This window comes from Carcharodon carcharias, chromosome 11 (assembly GCF_017639515.1).
Source record: "Carcharodon carcharias isolate sCarCar2 chromosome 11, sCarCar2.pri, whole genome shotgun sequence".
Lineage (NCBI taxonomy): Eukaryota > Metazoa > Chordata > Chondrichthyes > Lamniformes > Lamnidae > Carcharodon > Carcharodon carcharias.
Genome location: NC_054477.1, coordinates 51,649,742 through 51,671,179, shown reverse-complemented (window position 1 = coordinate 51,671,179; position 21,438 = coordinate 51,649,742). Strand labels below are relative to the sequence as shown.

The following is a 21,438-nucleotide window of genomic DNA, read 5'->3' as shown; positions in this document are numbered from 1 at the left end:
TACAAATGACAATAATCTCCAGAAGTCACTGGACAAATAACTCTCCAGAAGGTTAACCACCTTTTCACATTATCACATGGTCCTGAAACCCACATTGCTTGTTCAATATGCTTAATTTTATGGTGCACAGTGCAATATTCCAAGTTACCAAATAATTATAGTATTTTTATATTATGCTTTCCACTCAAGAAAAAAAAAATCCAACAGCAAGGAGAGCTTTTCATTTCAGGTGCTTTTGAAACTCCAAAGAGAACTTTTTAAAGCAACTGCCTCACCAAATCCACAAGATGGAAATAGCCCCTTCCATCTGAGGTGCTAGAATGGTAAATTCGCCAGATAAATTTGGAAATTAATGTTAAGCTGTGACCACTGACCTCAGGAAACATTAGGAAATCTGACATAGGTAACCAGTTTCTGGGTTACCATGTTTGCGTAACTTACGGCAATACTGCAAAAAGTAAAATGTTTTTCAGGAATGGGTGGTGCAGCAGGGGTGGCGGGAGAGGAGACAAGAGTAGAGTGGAGCAAAGTCTCGTCACATTCATAGGCACATATTAGCAAAAAGTACATCAAATGATTCTTTATTAGGAATACTGGTTCCAAATTTAAAGTTTGTAGTAAATATCAGCAAGTTTCATTGTAATTTGGCAGAAATATCAGTCTATTCTCTTGCAAATGTTTTGCGTGCTTTTTATTTGCAGAATACCAATCTCATTTTATCAATCTGTAAAGTCGTATTTTATATATCATAAACAATGATTCAGGGCAATTTAATTCTGCTCATCAGATGATTTGCACTATAAGTCGGACTGAATGACAATTGCCTTATGTTAATTTGCACTGTTATCCTGTAACAAAAAGAGCACACTATAAACCACAATTGTATCTACAAATGTATTAGATATGATTAATCATGTACAATAATATATTTCAGCTTGGCTCACTTTTCAGTTCCAATCATTCCAATGACAAAGTGCTCAGCTCAACAAAAAATGTCTAAAAAAATAAAGCTTCAGCAAGAAGCAATAAGAATGTATTTCATGGTTCTATAATAGAATCTATAACATTTGTTTTACAAATTCCTATAACTCAGGTTTTTAGTGCTTTAAAGTTTCCAAAATGGACAAGATGCTTGTGTACAACGTCCTCCCCAATCAATTACTGGATCCCAAAATAGGCTGTCGACAAATAGGACAGGTGGAATTTTCAGAAAGCCAACGGTCAATACAATGAATATGAAATTCATGTGCACAAGGTAGTCTTCTAAGCTTGTTTCCAACTGCATACTCATTAATACACACACTGCAAGTTTTGCTAACTTCATTCTCTGCACTGATGTTTCCATAATTCCGAGTTAAAAGATTGTCAATTTGTTCTTTGGTCAGACCCCTCTGACGTTCCTCTTCATCATCGTCATTCAGTAAAAAGAAGTGAGCAAGCCGTAAAATTGGCAGGGTACCATTTTCTACTAAACTATTTGTGTCTCGGCTTTGTCTGGTGTCTCTGCTTTCAGCTGCATTGTCAAGAATTTCGTTCTGCATGCTTTCATTCATTCCTGATCGGTCCCCTGTTAATGTGTCAGTTGATTCATTATTTGGGTTCAAGAGATTGCTGTTTGAACTAATCTGCGAGCTAATTGAATCAGCACCATCAGATGGATTCTGCTGAACTCTTTGGTTAAGTTCAGAATCAGAATCATTCTCCATTAGAGAGCTCAATTCACCAAATCCTGTCATAATCTGACGAAGTATTGACCTCAAGGCTATGGATGATGGCTCACCAAGCCCAGTTTCAGATATCCTGCGCAGAGGTATACGGATAGTGCTAACATAAGTCCTAATACCTGCAAGTTCAGATCGGGAGATGGTACGGCGGAAACCACCACTGTCACTTTCAAAAGTCACGGTATTTTCTGCCATACGGACACGGGATCGAGTTCTATTAGCAATACTGTCACGATCTCGGTTTTCTCCAGGACGTATCCTTCTAACCTGAAGATCTAACATAATAGTTGGGTGCCTTCGAACAGCTACAGAGGATCCACTGGAATGGTTTACATCTCCTTCATCCATAGCTTCTTGTCTAAGCATTCCACCAACTGTTGATTGCGCAGAAGAATTGCTACTGACAGCCTGCAGTTCCTCAGTAGTCATGGTGGATTGGTCCATTGTCCGTTGCCTTCTCACGTTCTGTCTCGGCTGTATATAATCTTCCTGCTGGAATAGAGACCCATCCGAAGAATTTATAGTAACACTTTCTCTACGCAAGGGTGATCGACTTCGTCTGGTTTGAAAGTTCCGAGAAGATCTGTGCTGTTCCATTTGCCTGTGCACATTACTCTCTCTCACAGCGGTTTGAATGCTGTCCCTTTGCAACTCTACAGGCTCAATCCAATCCTGCTGCTCCTCTTCCTGTATTGTTCTAAAGCTATGCCGTCCTGTTCTTCGTCTACCAACTTGTCGTTCAACAGCTACACTTAAAGCAGCTTGTCGATTTGCACTTTGCCTCCTAGGTCTCTGCCTACTTGTAGCTCTTTCAATAGTTCTGCTTCTGATACGCCTTTGGGCTAAAGGTGGAGTAACTTCCATGGCTTCAACTTCCTCAATCCTCACTGTGCCTCCAAAATTGCTTTCAGAGTTTGTCTGTTCATCAGCCAGTTGGACTTGGGCTCGAGTTCGACTTCTTGTACGACTGGCAACAGAACTCAACAAACTTTGTGGGTGGGCATTTTCTATGTTTCGATTCCTGTTATTTTCTACTACAGATGTGTCCAAAGACTGACCATTGCCAGCTTCATGCTCATGATTAATGTTGATTTCAAGGCTGAAACGAAACTCGCCACTGTTAGGATTTGTACGGCTAACAGCTCTCCAGGTCTGGTTTCCACTTTGTCCGCTACGGGTGGCATTTCCAGTACGTCTAAATGTGTTAAGCCACTCAAGAAGGGAATCGCTATTAGAACTTTCTCCTGGTGTGTCAGAGCCTAAACAGGGAAACAAAAATGCATCTCATTAAATCTTCCAGAAATATTTGCTTAACCTTTTGGCTAGATTATGACTTCCTAATAATTAAGTCTTTTTTATTCTTTCATGGGAGGTGGCAAGGCCTGCATTTGTTGTCCATCCCCAACTGCTGTGGAACTGAATGGTTTGCTAGGCCGTTTCAGAGGACAGTTCAGAGTCAACCACATTGCTGTGGACCTGGAGTCACATGGAGGCCAGACCAAGTTTGGGGCAGCAGATTTCCTTCCCTAAAAAGGACATTAGTGAACCAAATGGGTCTCTACAACAATTGATGACAGTTTCATGACACTATTACTGAGACAAGCTTTTAATTCCAGATTTATTAATTGAATTTAAATTCCACCAGTTGCCATGGTGGGACTGGACCCCATGAGCTCTGGATTATTCGTCCAGTGACATTACCACTACACTGCCATCTCCCCCAATTGTGAAAGCACTTGAGCTTGTTTTGACATAGCCAATGTAATGCACAGGTCAGCAGTCATTAGTAAAGCATTTAACCTCAGCTCTGCTGGTGCAAACTCTTAGTTGAGTATAAAATTTCAAGTTACACCATGGCTTCTTATATAACAACGTGCAATTTAATTCTTTGTGCAGCTTTACTTGCATCCTCAATAGCCACCAAAGGAGCATAGCATTGGCAAATAATGGTGCTGCTGTAACACCTAAAAAGCACAGTTGTTTGTTTGTACATTTCTGTCCCGAAAAGGAAAATCTAGTATGATACATTCAGGAGCTGTGCCACTTGGCACTAACTGGTAACACCACCTTAGGCTCTTGGGAAACATGAAAAAGAAACACAGAAGTCCAGACTTGCCAAATTAAATGATAATGTTTGATACTCTATTTAATTTAACCAAGTCTTGTTGAATGGCTGAGTAATTCCTGAACTTTGGTGGTGAGAGGACTGGTGAGAAAAATGAAGCGGAGCGGTGGATCAGACCTTCAGACGGATTAAAATATATCTGCACTGGTCCGGCCTCCAACCTTAACATCCTTGCTGTATTCTTGCAATCTGTCAAAGATGTACAACAAAGTGTTTTTTTGAAATAAAAACAAAAATGCTGGCAATACTCAGGTCAGGCACTGCTGCAGTATTTTGCATTTGTACTAAGTGTTTTTTTGGTTTAGAATATAATAATTTATTTTCTGACAAAAACAAACTAGATATGCAAAGTTAAGATACTAATGTACTTAGAATTATAGAACGTGCACAACACAGGAGGCCATTGAGCCCATCATGCCCACGCCAGCTCTCTGCAACAGCAACTTAGTTAATTCAACACCCTGCAGCCCTGCAAATCTACTCTCTTCAGATTATCCAACTCCCTTTGGAAAGCCATGATTGTCTGAGAGTCTGGTGGAGACAGATTCAATGTATTACAGATCCTAACCATTCGCTGCACAAAAAAAGGTTTTTCCTCGTGTCACCTTTTGTTGTTTTACCAATCACTTTAAATTGGTGTCCTTTGATTCTTGAACCTTCTGTCAATGGAAACAATTTCTACCTATCTGCTTCGTCGAGATCCTTGAATTTTCAACATCTCTATATTTCCTCTCAATCTTCTCTTATCCAAGGAGAACAACTCCAATCTATACATCTAACTGAAAGTCCCTCGCTCCTGAACCCATTCTCATAAAATCTTATCTGCACCCTCTCTAATGTCTTCACATCCTTCATAAGGTACAGCCCTCAGAATTGGACACAATTCCAGTTGAGACCAAACCACTGGTCCAAATCTTGCAGTCCCTGGATTCACGTATGTTGAGAGATGTGCATCAGGACCTTGTGGATGTTCTGACGCAGTCATACTTGGGAATTGCCTGGGAAATTTAAATTTCCAATGGACTGATTCCCTGCTGCCTCGGACCCTCCGCGAAAGTCTCCGACACTGAGCTTAGGGCGGAGACTTGGGGCAGATAATGCTGGACTTATCTGCATACTAACCCAGGAAACATTAAGGCGGTTTAATATCTGTTTTAATAGCTGTGTAACTCAACTGGGCATCATAACCAAGCCCCACTAACCGGACCACTCCCCCCATTACACCTAACTACCTCACCCATTCACTCATGCAGGAAAAAACTTGGACCTTGAAAAAAAACTGAAAAAGACAGCTACTGCTGTGAAAAGGAGGTGCTTCCTCGCCTTCCTTAGTCTCTTCTTGTACTCGATGGATTTGCCCTGGAGAGGCTGCACTGATCGATTTCTGCTTCAGCCACAATTTTGCTTGTGTTCTGTGATGGGCCAACGTTCATGTGCAAAACTTCCCTGTTGGTGACATTGATATTTGCTATAATTATCTGCCTAATATTGATGGCAAAGGGCTAATCAGCACCACCACCACCACCCGTGTCTCTCTTTGTATTGGACCAGTTGATAATGGATATCATCAGGCCAGAAAAAGTTTTGTGGGCAGTGGCAATGATCCCATATGTTTTATGCATCCCAACCCATGCATTAATGTGCTTTATTGATCACATTAGTTTTGTCCAAATAAAGGTAAATCCTGTTTTATTTCAGCCTGAATACCAAAATAGCCAGCATTAAACTGTCCACTTTATTTATCTATTCTTTGCAGGATTCTTCCATAAGATAACAATGACATTGATATATTGCTGGAGGAAACAGCTGCAAATGGAGAGCAACATACAGTTCCTCCAAATCGCCATTTTAAGAGAGAAACAAAAGTCAGTGATTCAACCATAGCCAACTAAACAGCCCACCAAACCTTACAATCACCAGAGAACTTGGGGAAAATAAGTATAAAATGGATTTAATTGCTCGCATTCTGCAACGGGCCAATGTCATGTGCAAAATTTCTCTGTTGATGGCACTGATATCTGCTATAATTATCTGCCTAATCCTAATGGCAAAGGGCTAATCAGCACCACCACCAACCCACCGTGTCTCCCCTTGTATTGGGCCAAAATGTTAAAAGCAACTTTTGGTAAAGGCGTAACACAATACATAGAACTAACACCATAAACAAGCCATTTGGCCAAACTGGCCAATACTGGTGGTTTATGTTCCATACATCCTACCCTACTTCATCTGAAATCTCAGCAAACAAAAGTGGTCCATCTGCCCAAACTGCTGAAGGGTCGTTATGTAGAAAAGATGGAAGAAGGGAACAGCTGATGAAGGACAGACAAGGGGCTAATTTTCTTCCTCATTTCTTCAATATCTGGAGACATAAGAAACAGCAAGCAACTCCATGTGTTTGAAGAAAAAAGTGTAAACTGCAAATCCTTTTTGACAGAAGTCCATTTGCTGTTGCTTGTTTCTCTGGTAACAAAAAAAAAAGTGGCCTTGCCTTCATCATACATACTATGTTGCAATACCAGAGCATTACCTTTTTGCATTGCTGTACAAAAGATAGTCATCAAGATCACAATCGTGATTCAAATCACAGACTCAAAACTTACCTTGGGTCTGATTATGTTCATGTTCACTGTTACCCAGACCGTTTTGTGTTGTTAATTGCTCCTTAGCACCATCCAAACGCTGTTGTAGTTCTTCTGCTGTAATTTCACCTGAAGCAACAGCAAAACAAAGTATTGAACATATTCTGGCACACTTTTATCTGTATTCTTGGTAAAGTATAGAAATTCAAAACAAACTGAAAGTTACATTTATTCCATTGAAGAAGAAATTGTAAATGTTTATTTTGAAAGTTTTCAATGAGAGACAATAGGTTACATCCATATTTAAGCTATTTCAACTCACTTGGAATTATTCAAGGTATATGGACAGATTTTCCGACTTGGGAGCAGGTATTCCGGACAGTTGTATATAGTAAACGGTGAGTTATTGTTTTGGCAAAAGCAGAGTAAATTTAATATACATCAACTTACTTTACTGGTATGAAGTTATAATGGGCCAGAACTTCCATGAGTGACAGAGTCAGGTTGTAACTCACTCCTACTTGCTTACCTGAAATTTTTTTCAATCCGATCTCGCCCGACTTTTTGATTCATGCCCCATGCAAGATCCGGGCAGCGCAGCACATCCCCAGGTCCGAGCAATGAGGGCAGCTCAGTCGGATGTAAGGAGGCCATGCCCTCTTTTTTCATACACAGCACGAGCTGCCATAAATCAGGTAAGTTAAAGGTCCAGCCAAGTGTAAAGGTCCTTGGCAGGCCAGGGAGAAGTTAAGTGTCTAAAGTAAGAGGGTAGGGTTTGGGGGTGGTTGGGTGGGGGGGTAGTCTTTTTGGTAATGATGGCTGCTTTAATCCGGATTATTGTGTAACAGTTGGAACCATCAGAAGCTTGCGATTTAAATCGCATTTGCGGATGGTTTCCAGTGCAAGGCAACTGCCCAAGGGACGGTTGCACTTCTGGGCAATTGTCATGCAAGCCTCAGCTGGGAATGTTCAGGAAGGTGGAGGGATGGAGCATGGGGCTTTCCTCAGCACATCTTTAAGGCATCCCCCATTTACGCTGTCCTGGAACTTGCAAGTTATAGCACAATATTTCAGTGGATTCTATCACAAAAAAGAAATGTGGAAGCATAGCACTTAATGGTTGAAATTGATCTCCTTATTATTCCTAAATAAGAAAGAGGCTTAGTACTGCACCCTATTAAAAAAAAGACTACACTCAAACACTGTCAAAAAAAAACCCAGAGCTGCAGGCGCTGAATTGAAGATAAGTGACTAAAGTGAGAGGCTCCATCATTGAATCTGCTAAGTATCTTGGTAACTTTGATAGGCTTTCAAGAATGTAAGGTATGCTCAAAAATTAGAGATTTAATAATAGTTCCAATGCTGATGCACTGCTATACAGTAAATGTTTAATGAGGATATGTTAACTGTATTGATGATACTGGTTTAATAGAAAAGCATATGCTAGTAATCCTTTCTCTCCACAGATGACCCTGAACGGAGGTCTGAGATCATGCAACACATAATACAGTAGCAAAAATGTAAATATGCACTGGGCAGGAATAGCAAATGATCACTATACGAGGATTCACCCATTACTACTGACTGAAGTGGAACCACAGATTAGTGTAAGATTACAGGTGGTATAGGACTTAGTGGGGTATCTGCAGTATTTTACATTAGTTACTGGGACGAATAGGAAGGATTTTTTTTATTAATTCACAGAATGAGGGCTTTGCTTGCTGGGCCAGCATTTACTGCCCATCCCTAATTGCCCTTGAGAAGGTGGCGGTGAGATGACTTCTTGAACCGCTGCAGTCCATGTGGTGTATGTACACCCACGGTGCTATTAGGAAGGGAGTTCCAGGATCTTGACCCAGCAACAGTGAAGGAATGTTGAGAAATTTCCAAGTCAGGATGGTGATTGACTTGGAGGGGAACTTCCAGATGGTGGTATTGCCATCTATCTGCTGCCCTTGGCCTTCTAGATGGTCCTGGTCGTAGGTTTGGAATGTGCTGTCTAGGGACTCTTGGTGAATTCCTCCAGTGCATCTTGTAGATGGTACACACTGCTGCTACTGTACGTTGGTGGTGGAGGGAATGAATGTTTGGGGATGGGGTGCCAATCAAGTGGGCTGCTTTGTCCTGGATGGTGTCAAGCTTCTTCAGTGTTGTGGAATCTGCATTCATTCAGGCAAGTGGAGAGTATTCCATCACACTCCTGACTTGTGCCTTGTAGATGGTGGACAGGCTTTGGGGAATCAGGTGGTGGAGTTACTCATTGCAGGATTCCTAGCCTCTGACCTGTGCTTCTGGCCGCAGTATTTATATGGCTAGTTCAGTTCAGTTTCTGGTCAATGGTAACACCAAGGATATTGAGAGTGGGGGATTCAGTGATGATAATGCCATTGAATGTCAAGGTGCAATGGTTAGATTCTCTCTTGCTGGAAATGGTTATTGCCAGGCACTAGTGTGGTACAAATGTTACTTGTCACTTGACAGCCCAAGCTTGGATATTGTCCAGGTCTTGCAGCATTTGGATATGGACTGCTTTAGTGTCTGAGGAGTCATGAATGGTGAACCTTGTGTGATCAGTGAACATCCCCGCTTCTGATCTTATGATTGAAGGAAGGTCATTGATGAAGCAGCTGAAGATGGTTGAGCCGAGAAGACTAGCCCGAGGAACTCCTGCAGTAATGTCCTGGGGCTGAGATGACTGACCTCCAACAACCACAACCATCTTCCTTTGTTCTAGGTATGACTCCAACAAGTGGAGTGTTTTCCCCGGTTCCAAATGACTCCAGCTTTGCTTGGGCTCCTTGATGCCACACTCAATCAAATGCGGCCTTGATGTCAAAGGGTAGTCACTTTCACCTCACCTCGGGATTTCAGCTCTTTTGTCCATGTTAGAACCAAGGCTGTAATGAAGTCAGGAACTGAGTGGCCCTGGTGGAACCCAAACTGGGCATCAGTGAGGCTATTGCTAAAGCAGTGCCCTTCTCTCAGTGTCTGCAGTGCAGCCCATCATTGATAAAATTTTATATGAGACAACTCCAATTAAATCATCAGTGGCCTAGGGTTTAGACATATAGCTATATCTACATCCAATGTCGCATCTCCAAACAGCTCAACAGTCCAAGATTGATCTAAGATTTCAGCCAAATGCACAATGCACTTCTGCATATTTTGGAAGGAAAAGAGAATAATGAGGATGAACGGAAGTGAAAGGGAGAGGCACAAAACAGCTTTCCCAAGGCTAATGAATGTCCTTTAAATTGTCCCATGACAATGTCTACAGTCTGCAATGGATGCGCGCAGCAGGGGACCCACAAAATTGGATGACAAAAGTCAGTATGCTGTGCCTCAAATTAACAAGTCATTTTTTGGGCAACTTGGGTCAAGAGATTCAGAGATGTTGAAGCTTCCATACCAATTGCTTTTGGCACTTTGCCCTGATTAACCAAGAGTTGAGTGCTACTGCTGCCACTTGATAACATACAAAAGCAGATCAGAAATAATTAAGCTTCTGCTTAGCAGTTGTTTACATGGGAGGAAAACAGAAAAAAAAGTACATTTCCCAACACCGCCCACAAAACTCCCCAAGAGTAAATTATTCTAGGGTACACAATTTTTCGAAACATAGTCAAAAACAAGGGAGGAGCAGTAGCCCTGATAGCAAAGGATGATAAGGACATTAGTGCGAAAATTATCTGAGCCAAGATCTTAAGTAGAATCAGTATGGGTGGAGATTATGGGAAGAAAAAGAGTTTAACAACTTTAAGAGTTCTCTGAGGATGTAACTAGTAGGGTGGATAAAAGAGAACCAGTAGATGTAGTATACCTGGATTTCCAAAGGCATTGAATAAGTGCCACACAAAAGATTAATAGACAAGATGAGGGCTCATGGAGTTGGGAGTAATATATTAGCAGAGACAGGAGATCAGTAAATGCTCAGGAAACAAAGAATAGGCATAAATGGCACACTCTCAAGTTGACAGGCTGTGACTGGTGGAATGTTGCAAGGATCAGTGCTGGGGCTCAGCTGTTGATAATCCATACAAATGACTGAATTTAAAAAATCTTATTCATGGGATGTGGATGTCACTGGCTAAGCCAGCATTTATTGCTCATCTTTATTGGCCTTCAGAAGGTGGTGGAGAGCTGCGTTCTTGAACCGCTGCAGTCCGTGTGGTGTAGGTACACCCACAGTGCTGTTAGGGAGGGTATTCCAGGATTTTGACCCATCGACTTTGAAGGAACAGCGATACATTTCCAAGTCAGTATAGTGAGTGGCTTGGAGGGGCACTTCCAGGCAGTGGTGCTCCCATGTATCTGCTGTCGTTGTCCTTCTAGATGGTAGAGATTGTGGGTTTGGAAGATGCTGTCCAAGGAGCCTTGCTGAGTTTCTGCAGTGCATCTTGTAGATGGTACACACTGCTGCCACTGTGCGTTGGTGATGGAGGAAGTGAATGCTTGTGGATGGAGCGCCAATCAAGTGGGTTGCTTTGTTCTAGATGGACACACCTGACTTGTGCCTTGCAGATACTGGACAGGCTTTGGGGAGTCAGGAGGTGGAGTTACACGCTGCAGAATTGCAAGCCTCTGACCTGCTCTTGTAGCCACAGTATTTATATGGCTAGTCTGATTAGTTTCTGGTTAATAATAACTCCCAGGATGTTGACAGTGGGGGATTCAGCAATGGTAATGCCATTGAACATCAAGGGGCGATGGTTAGATTCTCTCTTGCTGGAGATGGTCATTGCCTGGCACTTGTGTGTTGCAAATGTTACTTGCCACTTGACAGCCCATCCTGGATATTGCCCAGGTCTCGCTGCATTTGGACATGGACGGCTTCAGTATCTGAGGAGTTGCAAATGGTGCTGAACATTGTGCAATCATCAGTGAACATTCCCACTTCTGACCTTACGATGAAAGAAAGGTCATTGATGAAGTAGCTGAAGATCGTTGGGCCTAGGACACTGCCTTGAGAAACTCCTGCAGTGATGTCCTGGAGCTGAGATGATTGACCTCCAACAACCATCTTCCTTTGTGCTAGGTATGACTCGAACCAGTGGAGAGTTTTCCCCGATTACCATTGACTCCAGTTTTGCTCGGGCTCCTTGATGCCACACTCAGTCAAATGCTGCCTTGATGTCAAGGGCAATCACTCTCACCTCACCTTTGGAGTTCAGCCCTTTTGTCCATATCTGAACCAAGGTTGTAATGAGGTCAGACATTGAGTGACCCTGGTGGAACCCAAACTGAGCATCAGCTAGCAGGTTTTTGCTAAGCAAATGCTGCTTGACAGTATAGTTGATGACTACTTCCATCACTTTATTGATGGAGAGTAGACAGATGGTGCAGTAATTGACCGGGTTGGATTTGTCCTGCCCAGGACATACCTGGGCAATTTTCCATGTTGCCAGGGTGATGCCTGTGTTGTAACTGTACTGGAACAGCTTGGCTAGGAGCGCGGCAAGTTCTGGAGCACAAGTTGTCAGTACTAATGCCGGAATATTGTCAGGGCCCATAGCCTTTGCATTATCCAGTGCCTTCATCCGTTTTTTGTATCACGTGGAGTGAATTTAATTGGCTGAAGACTGGCCCGTAACACTGGGAACTTCTGGAGGAGGGAGAGATGCATCATCCACACAGCACTTATGACTGAAGATTGTTGCGAATGCTTCAGCCTTATCTTTTGCACTGATGTGCTGGGCTCCATCATCATTGACGATGGGGATATTTGTGGAGCCTCCTCCTCCAGTGAGTTGTTTAATTGTCCACCACCATTCATGACTGGATGTGGCAGGACTGGAGAACTTAGATCTGGCCTACTGACCGTGGAATCGCTTAGCTCTGACTATCACTTGCTGCTTGTGCAACTTGGCACACAAGTATTCCTGTTTTGTAACTTCACCATGTTGATACCTCATTTTTAGATATGCCTGGTGCTGCTTCTGGCATGCCCTTCCACATTCTTCACTAAACCAGGGTTGAGCCCCCGACTTGGTGGGAATGGTAGAGTGGGGGATGTGCCGGGCCATGAGGTTACAGATTGTGGTCAAGTACAATTCTGCTGCTGCTGCTGATGGCCCACAGCTCCTCATGGTTGCCCAGTCTTGAGTTGTTAGATCTGTTCTAAATTTATCCCATTTAGCTGATAATACAAATCTTGATGGGAATACAAGGTGTGAGGAAGACACATAAATGCTACAAGGATTAATAGACACGTTAAGTACGTGGGCAACAAGATGGCAGGTGAATTATAATGTGCAGAAATGAGGCGATCCACACTTTGGTGTAGAAAAGAAAAGCGGCATGTTCGTAAAAGGCATGAAACCTGTAAATGTTGATGTTCAAAGAGCCTTGTGTGTGCTTGCACAAGGAACGAATTAGGATAGCAGTAGCATGTTGGTCTTTTATGCAAGGGTATTGGATTAACAAGTAAGTCTTGCTACAATTGCAGAGTTTTCGTGAAACCACACCTAGATTAGTGTGTGCAGTTTTAGTTTCCACATTTAAGAAAGGATATACTTGTATTGGAGGCAGTACAGCAAAGATTCACTAAATTGATCGCTGGAATGGAAGTTTGTCCAAAGATAAGGCTGAGTAACTAGGACCTATAATCATTGGGGTTTAGAACAAGTGATCTCAATGAAACGTACAAGATTCTGAAGGGGCTGCTGGGAAGAGTGTCCTGCAGTCAGCATCGCAGTGAAGCAGTCTGGGAAGAGTGTCCTGCAGTCAGTTCTTGTTGAAAAGTAACAAGAGTGACATCACAAGACAGCACGAGAGAGTGTCAGAGAGATCAGAACCGGCTTGAGTGTGGGGAAGCTTCAAAAAGTGACATCAGCACAAAGGTGAGACATGATTGATGAGTAGTGGGTAAGTGATTTTCTCCAGTTTTTTTCTCCAGTTCAAAATAGATTAAGCTAAGGAAAGGTAAGGGTTCTAGTTTTTATTTAAAGTACATAAATAATTTAACGTTTTTTTTAACTGTATTTAACTTAAAGGGTTTTTCTTTCAACGAGAGACATGGCAGGGCAGCTCAGTCCCGTATTATGTACCACCTGCAACATGTGGAAAGTCCTGGACGCTCCTTGCACTGACCGACCAAGTGTGCAGGAAGTGCCACCAGCTGCAGTTACTTGCGCTCCGAGTTTCGGAGCTTCAGCATTAGCTGGAGGCGCTGAGGTGCATCCGCGAGGCTGTGTTTCATGGATAGCACATTTTTTGACGTGGTCAGCCCACAGCTTATGGAAGTGCAGGGAGAGGGGGAATGGGTCAGCTGTCAGAAGAAAGGTGTCAGGCAGGTAATCAGGAAATCCCCAGGTGCATTTCGGTCGAGAACTGTTTTTGTGTGTTGGAAAATGGTGGTGACGGTTCCTCTGGGGAATGCAGCTACGCTCATGGCACTGAGTGGCTCAGCTGTATGGGGAGCAGGGGGGGCGGGGGATAGTGGAAGGAGACTTGATAGCAAGGGGAACAGACAGGCATTTCTGCGGCCGTAGACGTGACTCCAGGATGCTATGTTGTCTCCCCGGTGCCAGGGTCAAGGATGTCACTGAATGGCTGCAGGGCATTCTAAAGGGGGAGGACAAACAGACAGAGATCGTGGTACATACTGGTACCAATGACATAGGTAGAAAGAGGGATGAGGTCCTGCAAGCAGAATTTAGGGAGCTAGGAAACAGATGAACAGACCTCAAAAAAGTAGTAATCTCTGGATTACTTCCGGTGCCACGCGCTAGTGAGTATAGAAATAGGAGGTTAGTCTAGATGAATGCGTGGCTGGGGGGATGGTGCAGGAGGGAGGGCTTTAGATCTCTGGGATATTGGGACCGTTTCTGGGGGCAGTGGGACCTGTACAAGGCGGATGGGTTGCACCTGAACTGGAATGGGACCAACATCCTTGCAGGGAGGTTTGCTAGTTTTGTTGGGGAGGGTTTAAACTAACTTGGCAGGGGGATGCGCTCCTGAGAGGAGGTTCAGCAGGGGGAGATGCACAGCCAAAATTAGGAGAGAGCAAGTGAGTCTGGAAGGCATAGAAATTATAGGTCAGTTAAGGCAGAAGGGAGTTTAGCAAGGTTGGAAGGTATTTATTTGAATGCAAGGAGTCTGACGAATAAGGCAGATGAGTTGAGGGCACAAATTAATGCATGAAAGTATGAAAAAAACAAAAAAACTGCAGATGCTGGAAATCCGAAACAAAAACAGAATTACCTGGAAAAATTCAGCAGGTCTGGCAGCATTGGCGGAGAAGAAACCCTTCTGTTGAAGGGTCATGAGGACTCGAAACGTCAACTCTTTTCTTCTCCGCCGATGCTGCCAGACCTGCTGAGTTTTTCGCATGAAAGTATGATGTCATTGCTGTCGCAGAGACATGGGTGAGAGAGGGGCAGGATTGGCAGCTCAATATTCCAAGATATAGGGTCTTCAGGCGAGACAGGGAAGGAGGTAAAAGAGGAGGGGGAATCGCAATATTGATCAAGGAATTGATTACAGCAGTAAGGAGGGATAACATCTTAGAAGGCTCTTCAAATGAAGCCATATAAGTAGACTGAAAAACAAAATGGAGCAATCACATTGCTGGGAGCGTATTATAGACCCCCAAACAGTCAGGGAGAAATATAAGAGCAGATATGTAGGCAAGTTTCAGAGGAGTGTAAAACTAATAAGGTAGTAATAGTGGGGGATTTCAACTTACCCAACATTAACTGGGTTAGTCATATTATGATAGGTTTAGAGGGAGCGGAATTCTAAAAATGCATCCAGGAGAGCTTTTTAAGCCAGTACATAGAAGGTCCTACAAGAGAGGGAGCGGTCTGGACTTAATTTTAGGGAATGAAGCTGAGCAAGTGGTAGAGGTATCGGTGGGGGAGCATCTTGCAGATAGTGATCATAATTCCATGAGATTCAAGGTTGTTATGGAAAAGGACAAGGATGGGCCAGAAATCAAAGTTCTAAATTGGGGGAAAGCCGATTTTAATAAGATCAGATATGATTTGGCCAGAGTGGACTGGGAGCAGCTACTTTTAGGTAAATCTGCATCAGAGTAGTGGGACTCATTCAAGAAGGAAATAAGGAGAGTACAGGGCCAACATATTCTAGTAAAGACAAAGGGTGGGACCAACAAATCCAGGGAACCTTGGATGTTGAGGGATATACAGGATTGGATAAAGAGAAAAAGGGAGGCTTATGGCAGATACCGAGGGCTCAAAACAGCAGAAGCCCTAGAGGAGTATACAATATGTAGGGGGGAACTTAAAAAAGAAATTAGGAGAGCAAAAAGGAGGCATGAAAAAACATTGGCAGGTAAAATAAAGGAAAATCCAAAGTTATTTTACAAGTACATTAAGAGTAGGAGGATAACTAGGGAGAGAGTAGGCCCCATTAAGGACCATAGTTGTAATTTGTATGTGGAACCGGAAAACATAGGTAGGGTTCTAAATGAATACTTTGTGTCGGTGTTCACAAGGTGAGAGGAACGACATGGGTATGGAAATCAGGCAGAAGGACTGTGATGTAATTCAAGAAATTAGCATAGAAAGAGAAGTGGTTCTAAGTGGTCTGGCAGGCTGAGAAGTAGATAAATCTCCAGGCCCAGATGAAATGTATCCCAGGCTGCTGAGTGAGGCAAGGGAGGAGACAGTAGGGGCGCTGGCAATAATTTTCAATATCTCTCTGGCCACAGGAGAGGTGCCAGAGGACTGGAGAACAGCCAATGTGGTAGCTTCATTCAAGAAGGGAGGAAGAGATAAAACAGGGAACTACAGGCCTCTCAGTCTAACCTCAGTGGTGGGGAAACTAGTGGAAGAAATTCAGAGGGACAGGATTAATCTACACTTGGAGAGACAGGGATTAATCAAGGGCAGTCAGCATGGTTTTGTTAAGGGGAGGTTATGCATGACCAATTTGATTGAATTTTTCAAAGAGGTGACCAGGTGTGTAGATGAGGGCAATGTATTTGACATAGTCTACTTGGACTTCAGCAAAGCTTTTGATAAGGTACCACATGGGAGACTGAGAAGAAAGGTAAGAGCCCATGGGATCCAAGGCAATTTGGCAAATTGGATCCAGAATTGGCTGAGTGGCAGGAAGCAGAGGATGATGGTCAAGGTTTGTTTTTGTGACTGGATGCCTGTGTCCACTGGGGTTCCACAGAGATCGGTGTTGCGTCCTTTGCTGTTTATAATCTGTGGTATATATAAACGATTTAGACTTGAATGAAGAAGGGTTGATCAGTAAGTTCGCAGATGACACAAAAATTGGCAGAGTGGTAAATAGTGAGGAGGATATAGACGGGCTAGTCAGATGGGCTGATCAGTGGCAAATGGAATTTAATTTGGTTAAGTGTGAGGTGATGCACTTGGGCAGGACAAATAAGGTACGGGAATACACAATGAATGGTAGGACCCTGAGGATCAGAGGGACCTTGGTGTGCATGTCCTCCGTTCCCTTAAGATAGCGGGACAGGTAGATAAGGTGGTTAAGAAGGCATATGGGATACTTGCCTTTATTAGATGAAGCATAGAATATAAGAGCAGGGAGGTTATGCTGAAACTGTATAAAATGCTGGTTCGGCCACAGCTAGAGTATTGCATGCAGTTCTGGAATACACATTATAGAGAGAGTGCAGAGGAGATTTACCAGGATGTTGCCTGGGCTGGAGAGTTTTAGTTATGAGAGGAGATTGGATAGATTGGGGTTATTTTCCCTGGAGCAGAGGAGATTGAGGGGGGACGTGATTGAGGTGTATAAAATTATGAGGAGCATAGAAAGGGTAGACAGGAAGGAACTTTTCCCTTTGATGGAGGGATCAATAACCAGGGGGCATAGATTTAAGGTAAAGGGCAGGAGATTTAAAGGGAATGTGAGGAACAATTTTTTCACCCAGAGGGTGGTGGGAATTTGGAACTCTCTGCTTGAAAGGGTGGTAAAGGCAGAAACCCTCAAAGCATTTAAGAAGTATTTGGATGTGCACTTGCGATGCCATGGCATACAAGGCTATGAGCCTAGTGCTGGAAAATGGGATTAGAATAGTTAGGTACTTGTTTGACTGGTGCAGACTCGATGGACCAAAGGGCCTTTTTCTGTGCTATGGACCTCTGAGTCTATGGCTTAACAAAGTGGATACTGAGAGGTTGTTTCTGCTGGATGGGGAATCTAGAGCAAGGAGGCACAGCCTCAAGAAGGGGTTGATCACTTATGACTGAGATGAGGAGAAATTTCCTCTTTCAAAGGGCTGTGAATCTTGGGAATTCTCTACCACAGAGGGTTGTGGATGCTCCATCATGGACTATATTTCATCATCATCAGCTGTCCCTTGAACAGAGAATGACATCTACTCAGCATCGAGTGTTTCTGACATGGGTCTTCATATAACTTAAGAGGCCGATTCTTGACCTGCAGATCTTTGGACACGAGGCAGGAAGTCTTGAGGTGCTGGGATCCAAGGTGCAGAATTTTCTTCCTTTTCTTTCCTCTTCTGCCGCCACTCTGCATCATCATTAAGGTATTTGGATTTGAAGCATGATGCAGCTTGACAGACAAGTTGTGCCATTTCGAACGATTGATAGCTAGCTCATCCCTGCCATTCATTTCAATGCTGCCGTGCTTCAAAGGGACCTGCGGAGTGTCTTTGAAGTACTTTCTTTGCTATCCCCTGGAAGGTTGGCCATTTGAAAGTTGAGAAAGCAGGAGCTGGTAATGTTTTGTCTGAATGCTTGTGGCGCTGGTTTCAATAAGGACACCAGAGTTTGTTTGACTTTCCTCCCATTTGAATCCAGAGGACGTGGCAGAAACATTACTGATGGAACTTCTCTTGTGCTATTTCACTGATACACAGTCCTGGTCTCAGTGCAGTACAGGAGCGGTGACGACAACTACTCTGTACACCAGAACCTTTATTGACTTGCAGAGGTCTTAGTGTCAAACACTTGTTACCGGTATCTGTAGAAGGCTGAGCTGGCCTAGCTGATCTGGTGTTGAATCTTCTTGTCACTGATGGCCTTTTGAGAGAAGTAACTGCCAAGGTATGGGAATGGCTGAACATATTCCAGATTGTCTCCTTCAATATATATGGGAGGTCGAATATTGGGCTGACCAGGTTTGGGTCGAAGTAGGAGCTTTGTTTTGGCAACATTGTAGTCAAGCTTGTAACCTTTCTACCCTACATCAATCTAGCTTGGAAAGTGTTAAAAAGTCGGTAAATGTAGACTTAGTGTGCAATGTCACCAGCACTTAGCTCAGTGACATGAAAATCAATGCAACAATTAAATTTCAAAAAATAATTTCAAGCACAAAATTGTGTCAAACCTAATTTCTACAATAGTATGCAATACATAGTATTGTGCTGCATTACAACTTGAAGCACTGAATTTACAAGATAGTGCAACTAAATCTCAAAATGTTAGTTAAATGCAAAACAAATTACACATATTTCAAGTGAGCAACAAAGTGAAGAGCCAGAATTCATAATATCAGATACCACCGAAGTTGGAGCACGTGAAAGAGAAGACAAGGTAAATCAGGAAGCCAAGTAGATGTCTCTAGCTTGTATTTAAATTGGTTAAAGATGATAGGAAAAGGGAAAGACTGAAAGTTACACAGCTTTAAGATCTGGGAAAATGAGGTCAAGTAGGAGACTCTATAATCCGATGACACTTTGATCCGCATGGGCAGATATTCTTGCTTGTACCAGATAGTGACAAATATATCCAGAATATGTTGGATTCTATTTCTTTGAGAGTAATTCACAAAGTTGTAAAGCATAATTTAGAACAGAACTAGGTTTGTTTGAGGCATAATGTTTATGCTTGGTTTTAAAATATAACACAATATAATTTTCTTTTACTTTTTTTCTTTAAAAACGTCTGGTTCTCTGGGATATGCTATTAGTTTACCTGGAGTGCCAAGAAGGTTGCTGTCTCTCATAAGTCGGTAGTCCTCCTCGCTAAGGTCATTGATAAATTGATAGTACGCTTCCTCTCGGCTCAGGCGCTCCAATTGTCGGCTGCGCTCATCTTCACTACGGTTGATGCTTTCTGTGGGAGACTGTTGATCTCCTCTGTGATTGGCAGGATGAGGAGGGTCCATGGTGCTGGGAATTCCAACTAGCTACAAAGTAACCAATAAGGCAAAGTTACATCTCACAAGAGTCAGCATTCCCCAAGCAGGAAACTTAACACATGCTTCCCAGTTATCAAATAAGCAATGTACAAAAATGGATCAAAGTGCATTCAGTCCTCTGATTTTATATATTCACAGTTTTGCTACACATTGCACAAGAAATCTTCCTGTATGTCCGCAGTAAAAAAAATGACATTTTCAATAATTGATTAGTTTTGTAAATTGTCAGTTAGCTTGAAATAATAATGTACCCGATTTACTTTTATTGATGGTTGCCATGTAACTTGCCTACTTGCCTTTTCAGCTTATTCGCCTTGCTGCAAATTTCATTTTTTCTTCAACTGGCTCCTGAATTTTCTGTCAACCTGGTATCCAGCACACTATCTGAAATCATTATTTTGAATTTACTGCTGACCTTGGGAATAGTTGGTAGAAATGTAAAACCCAAGAACCAATTGTTTCTCATCTTATTCTTCCATTTCACCAGATTTCCTGTGTTTCTCCAAGTTTTGATAACAGATTGCATTAGGGAAACAAGATAGATAGTTTTATGACAAAAAACATAATCCAGGGCAGGTGATTTGAATCCTAATCTCCAATGACATCTTGCTGGCCAAACAGTCATGTGCAGCAGCACAGAGCCACAGTACTTGGCAAAAGGATGAAAAGCAAAAAATCCTGCAGCACCTACTTGCAGCTGAATTTGAAAGTACCTCCCCACGATTGCTTCAGCTAGTTAAGACAAGAGAAAGATCCTAAGGAAGGGAAAATATCAGCCAGTTTCTCCTTCTGGTTACTATTCAGTTACCCCTGCTCTAAGTTGGTGTTTGTAGTCAAGTGATGATAACACCCAACTTAGCTGTGATACCTCCTGCAACCAAATATTTTTCGATATATACAGTCTCTGTTCATACTGGGCCACATATTAATGGCCACGCGGGTGAGGGTGCCTGCCTGTCATCTATAGAACAGTGCCCCAATAAAGAAGTCAACACTTTTCTGCTAAGAAGTTGGGAGAAAGTGGCAGAAAGGAGAAATTTACACTAAATATTTTTCCAAGACTGCTTTTAATTAACAAAGCATAGAACAAACGCGAAATATCAGTTTAGATTTTTAATACTCTTTCAAATGCCGAAATAGGGCTTCCCCTTTAAAAAAAATTAAAAATCAAACATGATTATTTTTCTCAAAAACTAATTTGGCAGGACAACTGATTTTAATTTTTCCTTCAGAAACATCTCTTATCACTTATGTTTTGTTTTTAAACTAGAATTACAGAAATTACAACACAGAGAAAGGCCAAACAATCCAACCAGTGCAAGTTGGGTCAAATGACCTGTTTTCATGTTGCAAGATATTTAATTGCTCCTTATGTCACAATTTCCTTATTTGGGTTTCAACATTGTAACACAGATACATACTTCTACCACAAGATGGAGTTTCATTAACTCAATAGCTGCAGATTCTTATATATTCCTACAGTAGTAATATTCATTCAGCGTCACAGCTCCAGGCCACCTCTTCATGACCACACGCCTGCATTACAGTATGTCCTGAATAACAATCCATCACTTCCTTCTTCTCTTGCTTGAGTTTCCCCATGCTTGAGTAAACGATTTCTGAAACTGAGTCTTTTCCCTTGAGAAATTCTACAGTTATTGCCAAACCCACAACACCCGTCTTCCACCATTCAGTGTTCCGTGCTATTCTGAATTCCTTTGAAAATGCTTTTGCTTCCACAAGTTCCTGTTACTAATCTTTCCTGGCTTCAATTCAATTTTTGGCAGCTGCCAGTTTTTCATGCTTTTGAGATTAATTCCGTAGGACGTTCCTCCCGTTTGCCTTGACTCGCGCAGCTGCACACTTCGACCAATGGCTAGAACTTCAGCATTTATTT

At 42.5% G+C, this 21,438-nt stretch overlaps 1 protein-coding gene across 3 annotated transcripts in view; it reads right to left on the bottom strand.

The window, feature by feature from the left end:
• Positions 1–565: 565 nt before the first annotated feature.
• Positions 566–21,438, bottom strand: part of rnf6 (ring finger protein (C3H2C3 type) 6) — a 305,285-nt gene continuing 284,412 nt past the window's right edge. For 2 of the 3 annotated variants that reach the window (XM_041199839.1, XM_041199836.1), the window contains 3 exons: positions 19,316–19,529; positions 6,453–6,560; positions 566–2,983 (listed from right to left, as the gene is read on the bottom strand). In XM_041199839.1, coding sequence (XP_041055773.1) covers positions 1,155–2,983; positions 6,453–6,560; positions 19,316–19,508 — 2,130 coding nt within the window. In that variant the 5' untranslated portion in view covers positions 19,509–19,529 and the 3' untranslated portion in view covers positions 566–1,154. Of the gene's footprint in view, positions 2,984–6,452; positions 6,561–19,315; positions 19,530–20,962; positions 21,296–21,438 lie in introns of those variants that run through there. The other variant, XM_041199837.1, reaches the window with a different exon arrangement.